Genomic DNA, 10,445 nt, shown 5'->3' with positions numbered 1-10,445 from the left:
ACATTACTTTGAACTTTAGAAACACACAGCACAATACAGGCCCTTCAGCCCACAAAGCTGTACCGAACATGTCCCTACCTTAGAACTACCTAGGCTTTACCCATAGCCCTCTATTTTTCTAAGCTCCATGTACCCATAATGGAGTCTCTTATAAGACCCTATCGTATCCACCTCCACCACCACCGCTGGCAACCCATTCCACACACTCACTACTCTCTGCGTAAAAAACTTACCCGACATCTCCTCTGTATCTACTTCCGAGCACCTTAAAACTATGCCCTCTTGTGCTAGCCATTTTAGCCCTGGGGAAAAGCCTCTCACTATCCACACGATCAATGCCTCTGATTATTTTGTACACTTCTATCAAGTCACCTCTCATCCTCCATCGCTCCAAGGAGAAAAGGCTGAATTCACTCAACCTGTTCTCATAAGGCATGCTCCCCAATCCAGACAACATCCATGTAAATTTCTTCTGCACCCTTTCTATAGTCCTTCCTATAGTGAGGGGACCAGAATTGAGCTCAGTATTCCAAGTGGGGTCTGACCAGGGTCCTATATAGCTGCAACATTATCTCTTGGCTCTTAAACTCAATCCCACGATTGATGAAGGCTAATGCACCGTATGCCTTCTTAACCATTGAGTCAACCTGAGTAGTCAACTTTGAACATTACATCCAAAAACTGGGATCATACTGCACTGAATAGACACATCTGAAGGAAATCTGTTCAAGAGGGAACTGTATCACATGAAAATAACCTTCACTGTGCCACAGAGAACAAGAGGCAACATGAAAGGAGAGAATGAGAAACCGAACAACCCCGCCACTAACCATAGCTACGATTTACTCTTACTCCCACTGCACCGGAATATATGGATCCCGGATCGGATACCTGAGGACTCACTAATGGACGTCCATGCCACTGGACTCTGACCCTGATCTGCCAAGGACCACATGGTGGCTGCCCGTGCATCAGCCTCCCCACATTAAACAAGGTCGCACACAGGCATTGTCCATTAAGGGAATAACCCTTGGGAGAACATCATACTCGACTCAACTGATCGCACTACTATTAATATACTGTGCTGCTACTGCAGCAGAAAGCTCCTTTTCGTGGCACTTGTACTCAGGGTATGTATGCCCATGACAGTAAAGAACTTGAGAACTCAGCTGGTCAGCTTTATAAAACTCTAGTTAGGCCTCATCTGGAGTAATGCATATAGTTCTGGTCGCTCCATTATAGGAACAATGTCAAGAATTTGGAGAGGGTGCAGAAGAGGTTTACCAGGATGCTGCCTGGATTAGAGGACATGTGCTCTAATGAGAGGCTGGACGAACTTAGGTTGTTTTCTCTGAAGTGGCGGAGGCTGAGTGGAGATCTGATAGAGGTTTGTAAGGTTATGAAAGGCATAAACAGAGTAGACAGACAGTTTTTCAGGGGTTGAAGTGTCTCATACTAGAGTGCATGCATTCAAGGTGAGGGCGCAATTTTAACGGACATGTGAGAAACTAGTTTTCTTTTAAACAGAGCGGTGGGTGCATGGAATGTGCTGCCTGGGGTGGTGGTAAAGGCAGAATCATTAGGGACTTTTAAGAGATGTTTAGATGGGCACATAAATGTGAGGAAAATGGAAGGATATGGATATTGTGTAGGCAGAAGGGATTAGTTTAGTTGGCCGACTGATTACTCATCTAATTGTTTTGGCAGAACATTGTGAGCCGAAGGGCCTGTTCAGCCAAGCAGCATCTATGAGAAGAGAAACAAGTGAGTGTGAAGGCCCTGCTTCAGAACTGAGAAAGAAAGCAAGTTAGTCAAAATGGGAGAGAAGATGAAGTCACGGGGAGGCCAATGGAACATCCACAAGGTGAAAACATGCAACTATTAAATGGAGTTAGAGCTTTATTTCTGTTGCTAATGTTGTGAGGTCTGGTGATGTAGTTCAGTCTGTGCTAGTTAGGTCAGAATATATTAACATAACGCATAGTACAGTACAGGCCCTTTGGCCCACAGGTTATGCTGACCTGTCAACCCACTTCAAGATCAATCTAACCCTTCCTTTCCACATATCCCCAATGTTTCTACTGTCCATGTATTTATCTAAGAGTCTCAAATATCCGTCATGTATCTACCCCTACCACTACCCCTGGCAATATGTTCCACACCTCCAATCACTGAACGTACAAACATTATTAATTCCTTACAACACTATTATCAATTTTTCCCTCCTTATATTATTCTAATGTTGTGACAAAGCTAATTAGGTTAAGGGTCCAATACATGTATTACACATTGGTAGCTCATTCAATATACATACCAGCTGTGTAAAAAGAATTGTTCAAGCTCCTTTAAATCTTTCTCCTCTCATCTTAAACCTATGCCCTATGGTTCTCGATTTGTCAGTGCTGGGAAAAATACTATGTGTATTCAGACTATCCACAACACATGATTTTTTACATCTCTATAAGATCACCTCTCATCCCGTGTCCCAAGGGAGAAAGTCTTAAGCCCAATCCCTCCCTACAACTCAGTCCCTCCTGGCAAAATCCTTGCAAATATTTTCTGCACTCTTTTAGTTTAATTACACCTTTCCTGCAGCAACCCAACCAAAACTGAACAAATAAATGCATCCTCGCCAGCATCTTGCACAACCGCAGCAGAACCTTGAACAGAAATGAGATGGAATTTCTTTAGCTGGAGTATGGTGAATTCATTGCCACTGAGGATTATGGAGGCCAAATCATTGGGAATATTTAAAGCAAAGGTTGATAGGTTCTTGATTAGTAATTAGAATGTTATTTCTTACATGCATCTCACAACATGAGGGAGTAAGTCTTTATGTTGTGTCTCCGTCATTATGTACAAGCAAAAATAAGGGAAATGTGGGAGGATATTGCACAAACACTAAGATTGTATATATAATTGTTTTGTACATGTGTGTACAATCAGATCAATGTGTACTGATCAATCTGATGGCCTGGTGAAAGAAGCTGCCCCTGTCCTGACCTTAATGCTGTGATACCATTTGCCAGATGGAAGCAGCTGAAAGTTTGTGGTTAGGGTGGCTGGAGTCCCTGATGGTCCTCCGGGGCCTGTTAAACATTCCTACTGCTGTAAATGTCCTGAATAGAGAAAAGTTCACATCCACAGGTGCGCTGGGCTCTCCACACCACTCTCTGAAGTGCCCTGTGATCGAGCCAAGTAGAGTTCCTGTACCAGGTGGTAACACAGCCAGTCAGAAGTAGAAACACAGGGAAGGAGTGGAAAGAAAAGATTACCAGAAGTTGGAGAAAATGATGTTCATACCATCAGGTTGGAGGTTACCTAGATGGTATATGAAGTGTTGCTCCCCTAACCTGAGTGCATGGCAGAAGAGGAGGCCACGGACTGACATGTTGGAATGGGAATGGGGATAGGAACTGAAGTGGTTGGCCACAGGGAAATTCTGCTTTTTGAGGACAAATCTGATCTACTAAAAGGCTGCATCAGAATGCCAAGTGTTTCAGGATCTGGTTGACCCACACATCCACATCAATCCCACCACAACCATTGACCAATACTCCCAACCACCTCATGAATGCACCTCATAAAAAATTGTTTTCTCTGGTTTAACTCTGTGAGCCAATAAAACATGGCTGCCAAAAAAAGTCAAAATAAATAACTGAGCCAAGTCCAGACTGTCTTCAAGTTCCTTAAATAACATTTATTTTGAGCAGGCTTTGGAACAGGCTTCTAACTTCTGCAGATTGGAGGATCCTTGGAGATTTGAGTCTTGTTTCACACTCACAGGCGGGTACAGAAACAGAGGAGGTAATCCAGTGCGTCTGAACCACCAACAAGTGACCAGCTCCAGCCCTCTGGGTCTTGGAGCCTCCTTCAGTCGATCACTGACCACAAGACCACCCCCCTGGAACTGGGTCAACAACAATTCACTGACCATTCGGATCACTTATACTTCGAGGTGCAGCAGTCAAGTGGGACTGAACTCAGCAAACAGCTGATTCAACAGGACTTTTCAAACCTGTGGCCTCTACACTGTTGTGGGTCAAGGGAGTGACCCTTCATCAACATCATTTTCCAGTATTTCAGTAGATGGGAGGTGGAATTATTTATCTCTTGTAGTTATTAGTAATTCCTGTCTCTTTGTATACATGGAAGATTCACAACAATGTTAAAGGCTTCAATTATATGGAGAGACTAGGAGTTTTATCCCCAAAGCAAAGGAGGCTGAGGGGTGACCTTATGTTTTTGCTTTTTATTTTAGCAATACAACAGAGTTAACTCTTTCAACCCTTTACACCAGCCCACCCCAGCAACCCCCAACAAATCCAATTAACCCTCAGAGGACAATTGAATATGACCAATTTACCTACCCAGTACATCTTTGGACTATGGGAGGAAACTGGAGCACACAGGGGAAAACCTACAGTCCATGGGGAGGACGTACTGAGACCCAGCGCCAGAATTGAACTCTGAACTCCAGAACACCCCGAGCTGTAATAACGTCATGCTAGTGCTACGCTACCACAGTCAGGGATTATAAAATCTTGAGGGGCATAGATGAGGCAAATGATCAATAACCAAGAGATGTGGACCAAATGCAGGCAAATTGGACTAACTCAGGTAGTCAATCTGGTCAGCATGGATAGGTTGGGCTGAAAGGTCTGCTTCTCTGTGGTAACATGTTCTGTTACTGATGGCCCATTCCAGCACTTTCAACACAACCCCATCCACTGCCACGTAGAATCACTACACATTAATTTATTTCTGAACTACTGAGAGGGTTGTCATTATAAGGAATGATGGCTTTCATGAGAACCAGTCGCAAAGTCTCTGGGGTTTGACATAATGTAGTCAAGATACACTCATATTACAGAACCATACAATACAATAGTCCCTGCGGCCCAACTAGCCCATGCTAACCATGGCACCTACCCAGCTTTTCACAATTTCCTGCTTTCACTCATATCCCCTAAACCCCCCACCCCTCCACATATCTGTCCTCGGGCTTCTTAAAGGACACTACTGCACCTGACTCAACAACTTCCTCTGGCAGCTCATTCCAAATACTGACAACACTCTGGGTGAAAACTCTGCCCCTCCCTTCTCATCCTAAACCTATGCCCCTAGTTTTGGAGACTAGGAGACATTATCTATACCTCTCATAAATTTTAAACATTTCTATAAGGATGCCCTTCATTCTTCTACATTTCCCAGTAACAGGGACCTAAACTGGCCAATCTTTCCTTGTAACTCAGGCCCTTAGTCCTGGTAACATCCTCATGAATCTTCTGTGTAACCTTTCCAGTTTAACCACATCTTTCTTATAACAGGGTGGCCAAACGCCAAGTGTGGTCTCACCAATGACTTATACAATTCCAACAGAACATCGCAATGCAGTGCCCTGACTGATGAAGTTCAGCATGTTAAATGCCTTTTTTACCACTCCAGCACCTACCCTGGAGATTCCCTCTTCAGGTAGAAGATATAAAGGCCTGATAACATCTCTCAACTCAAGGACAGTTTCTATTCCACTCTTGTAAGACTATCAAATGTTCCCGAGTATGATGAAAGTGACTCTAGATCTTATAATCTACTCTTTGTGACCTTGCACCTCACTGTCTACCTGCACTACATTTTTTCTGCACTGTAATACTTTATCCTGCATTCTTTTTCCCCACCTTCTACTACTCAATGCACTGTTGTAATGAATTGACCTGTATGGACTGTACACAAGACAAGCTTTTACATTGTACCTCAGTACACGTAGTAGTAATAAACTAATTTTATTATTTCAATGATCTATGCACTTGTAACACGAAATCTCTTTTTCCTGTTGCACTCTCTGGTGCCCTACCATTCTCAGTACGTTTGATGGTAGTTTGACTTTCACACTATCTGTACAGGTTCCTGTTCTCTCATTATATTGCTACCAATGCAAATACACCAAAGCTCCACAAACCCTGTCAAAAACACTCCATAAGAGGTACAAGTTGAGTTAAGGTTCAAATGAAGACCTCATTCTGTCCAGACGCATTTCCACCCCACCATCAGTCATTCTGTGATTCCTCTCGGCAAGCTGCAACTTGGCACTGACTGAGAATTAGCATTGTTCATGCCTAGTAGGTACTGAACTGAGACTATCCCCATATAGGAGGCATACGAAATTCACAACTCAAGGGCCTACAGAGAGTGGATGTGGAGAGAATGTTTCCTGTAATGGGGGAGTCTAGGTCCAGAGGGCGTAGCTTCAGAAGGATGTCTATTTAGAAGAGAGTTGAGGAAGAATTCTTTAACCATAGTGTGGTGAATCTGTGGAATTCATTGCCACAGAAGGCTGTGGACACCAAGCCATTGGGTATATTTTAAGTGTTGGTTGAGTAAGGGCATCAAAGGTTACAGGGACACAGCCAGAGAAAGGGATGTGAGGGCTAATAAAACAGCAATGAACAAATAGCCTAATTCTGCTTCTGTGTCTTATGGTCTAACCCTTGGGAGATACTGGCCCCATGAGTCCAAGGTGTGATTTAAGCAGAATTCCTGTACATGAAAGGAGGGCTTCAGGTTTTGAAGGTCGTTCACAGCTCAGAAATTGAAAGGAGCCACGAAAAGGCAAGAGACCATTCTCATTCATTAAAACTTTAAATCTGATAAACTCTTTACTCCTTCCATTTAAAATTATATAACAGACTAAATGAGATTCAGGTCAGCCAACCAAGTGGTCATTTCAGTTCAACAGTGGTGCTGCATGTGATCTACTGGTCAGTCCTCTCCTCCGGACGATTCTTCCTCTGCCTCCTTTAGCCATTTGATGAACCTCTGGACCTGAACAATAAAGGAGACAATATGAAATGCAATCATGCAAACCTCACAATTTCCAGCCATTTACAGGATGTTTGCCGTACACAGTTAAGTCAGCCATCCCGGTTCCACAGTGATTAAATCAACGCACATGGTCACAGAATAAACGCCAACCTTGCATATTGTCAGCCGGGCATTATTGTTTGAGATCACACGGGCTATTATCTGTCTGAGGCCACACAATGGGTGGAACTAATAGTAAAACACAAGAGATTCTGCAGAAGCTGGAAATCCAGAGCAACACACACAACATGCTGGAGGAGCTGATCAGGTCAGGCAGCATCTACGCAGAGGGAAAAAGAATCAACTTTTTCGGCCGAGACTCTTCATCAAGACAGAAAGAAAGGGGGAAGAAGCCAGAATAAGAAGATATGGGGAGGGTAAGGAGAACAAGCTAGAATGTGATAGGTGAACCCAGATGGGTTTGAAGTGACTTGCCAGTGAAGTGTTGCCTCACCTTAAAGGACTGTTCGGGGACTAATAGTTATCCTGACAGCTGCATCTAAACTTCATGAGTAAAAGAGTACACATTTTATGGTTATGTAGAGACAGGTTCGATTTTGTAATTTAAAAAAAAATTGGATAGGTATATGGACAGGAAAGGAATGGAGGGTTATGGGCTGAGTGCGGGCCAGTGGGACTAGGTGAGAGTAAGCATTCGGCACGGACTAGAAGGGCCGAGATGGCCTGTTTCCGTGTGTAATTGTTATATAGTTATAAGATACAGTGAAACACTTGTCTTACATACTCTCTATGCAGATCACTATCCAGTGTATTGAGGTAGAACAAGGCAAAACATAACAATGCAGAATAAAGTGAAAAAGATGCAGATGGAGAAAGTGCAACACACTTAAACATAAAGTGCATGATCAAAACGAGGTAGACTGTGAGGTCTGTTACATTCAATAGGGTAGAAGCTGGCCTTGAGCCTGATGATATGTACTTTCAGACCTTTATGTCTTCTGCCCGATGGAAGAAGGGAGAAGAGAGATTGAGTGAGTGGGGTCTTATTCCACCTTACATGATGGCCACATGCAGACAGTTTCAGCAGGGATGTGACTGCATGGGAGAGGGTGCAGAGAAGATTCACCAGGATGCTGCCCGGAGTGCAGTGTTCAGGACAAACTGGATAGATTTTCCTTTCTGTGCTGTTTGCTGAGGTGGAGTCTGACAGCAGGGTTTGAGTGTCTCAGAAACTGCTAATCTGGGATTTTCATGCATGATATTCTCTGCAGTTTACAGAGAATGGTGGATAAAACAAAAAAAAAAAATCCTGTGAGAGGCAGTTCTGTGGGTGAAAATGTCTTGTTAATGATAGAGGTCAGAGAAAAATGGCCAGATTGGTTCAAGCTGACAGGGAGGTGACAGTAACTCAAACAACCACACATTAAAGCAGTAACGTACAGAGGAGTATCTCTGAACGTATAATATGTTGAGCCTTGAGGTGGAATTGGATGGGCTACAGTAGTGGAAGACCATGAACAAACACTCAAAGTCCACGGTATAGGAAATACCTAATAAAGTAGCCACTGAGAGTATACAGGAAGTTATGATTGGCATAGATAGAGGAAACTTTTTAAAAATTATTTAAAATGTGACAGTATATGTTAGGGGTTGTGGCGACCCATTTCCTGGCACATCCGAACCAGCTCACAATTAGATAGCCTACGGGGGTTTGCGAGCACAGAGCTTTGGAGCCTCTGCGCCACGGGGGACAGGTCGAGAAAGGCTTAAAAGTGAGGCTGAGGATTTCGAATAAAGTTTTTCCTTCGACTGCAGTTACCGACTCCGTGTCGTAATTTTAGCGCTGCGTGTAGCACACCACTACAATTGGTGACCCCAACGGTCCAAACGATTTTTGGACCAGAAATGACCGACGCCGCCTCTGTTCATGCGGTTTCGTTGAAACTGCCGGGTTTCTGGACACAGCGCCCGAACCTATGGTTCCAGCAAGCCGAAGCCCAATTCCACGTTCGCCGGATCACCTCACACCCGCTACTACTACGTGGTGAGCTCCCTCGACCAGGACACAGTGGCCCAGGTCGCGGAGTTTGTACAGTCGCCCCCGGCAGACGGCAAGTACACGGAATTCAAAGCCCTGCTCCTCAGGACTTTCGGACTCTCACGGCGCGAGCGGGCTACCCGTTTACTGCACCTGGATGGCTTGGGCGACAGACCTCCATCGGCTTTAATGAATGAGATGTTGTCTCTGGCCGGAGGACACAAGCCCTCCCTCATGTTTGAGCAGGCATTCCTGGAGCAGCTGCCCGAGGACATACGCCTGCTGCTGTCCGACGCGGATTTCAGTGACCCCCGGAAGGTGGCAGCCCGGGCGGACTTGCTGTGGAACGCCAAAAAGGTGAGCGGGGCGTCCATCGTGCAGATCTCCCAGCCACGCTCCCGGCAGCAAACCAGTCCAGGCCCGGCCGCAGAGCCCGCCAACCCCCGGCCCATTGAACACTGGTGCTTCTACCACCAGCGGTGGGGCGCAGAAACCCGCCGTTGTTGCCCACCCTACAAAGTTCCCGGGAAACGCCAGGGCCAGCTGCCGCTGATGGCTACGGCGGCTGGCCATCGGGATAGCCTCCTGTATGTGTGGGATAGAAGGTCGGGACGCCGGTTTTTGGTCGATACTGGGGCTGAGATCAGCGTTTTGCCTCCAACGAGTTACGACACCCGCAGCAGGGCACCGGGTCCCCCCCTGAGGGCCGTGAATGGCAGCACAGTAAGGACCTATGGCACCCGTCAGGTGCAACTACAGTTTGGCTCCAGCCAGTTCACGTGGGACTTCACACTGGCCCCCGTAGCCCAACCGCTTCTGGGTGCGGATTTTTTGCGGGCTCACAGCCTACTGGTCGACCTGCCCAGGAAGAGACTGGTCCACGCTGAGACCTTTCAGACGTTCTCTCTGGGTGCAGCCCAGTTGCCAGCCCCTCACCTCGGCTCCATCACGCTGTCCGACAATGACTTCACCAGGGTCCTGGCGGATTTCCCATCGGTTCTGGCACCGCGGTTCACAGCGGCCATGCCCAGGCACAGCGTACAGCACCACATCCTGACCCAGGGACCACCCCTCCACGCCCGCGCTCGGCGGCTTCCCCCTGACAAGCTCCGACTGGCGAAGGAGGAGTTCCAGAGGATGGAGGAATTGGGGATCATCCGGCAGTCTGACAGCCCATGGGCCCCCCCCGCACATGGTGCCCAAAGCGAAGGGAGGCTGGAGACTGTGCGGCGACTACCGCAGGCTGAACGAGGCTACCACACCGGACCGCTACCCTGTGCCGCACATTCAGGACTTTGCAGCAAACCTGCACGGCGCACGGATCTTCTCCAAGGTAGACCTCGTCCGAGGGTACCATCAAATCCCGATGCATCCTGACGACGTCCCCAAAACAGCTCTCATCACCCCGTTTGGCCTTTTCGAGTTCCTCCGCATGCCGTTCGGCCTGAAGAATGCTGCACAGACGTTCCAGCGGTTAATGGACGCGGTGGGACGGGACCTGGACTTCGCGTTCATCTATTTGGATGACATCCTCATAGCCAGCAGCAGTTGTCAGGAGCATCTGTCCCACCTCCGTCAACTCTGC

At 46.5% G+C, this 10,445-nt stretch overlaps 1 protein-coding gene across 1 annotated transcript in view; it reads right to left on the bottom strand.

The window, feature by feature from the left end:
* Positions 1-6,630: 6,630 nt before the first annotated feature.
* eif2b5 (eukaryotic translation initiation factor 2B, subunit 5 epsilon) overlaps positions 6,631-10,445 on the bottom strand; it is a 78,503-nt gene continuing 74,688 nt past the window's right edge. Inside the window, exon 16 of the mRNA XM_059992000.1 lies at positions 6,631-6,822. Within this exon, the coding sequence (XP_059847983.1) occupies positions 6,760-6,822 (63 nt within the window). The 3' untranslated portion in view covers positions 6,631-6,759. The remainder of the gene's footprint in view (positions 6,823-10,445) is intronic.

Source organism: Hypanus sabinus, chromosome 2 (genome assembly GCF_030144855.1).
Source record: "Hypanus sabinus isolate sHypSab1 chromosome 2, sHypSab1.hap1, whole genome shotgun sequence".
Lineage (NCBI taxonomy): Eukaryota > Metazoa > Chordata > Chondrichthyes > Myliobatiformes > Dasyatidae > Hypanus > Hypanus sabinus.
The sequence above is the reverse complement of the archived record's forward strand: the minus strand, read 5'-3'. Positions and strand labels throughout refer to the sequence as shown.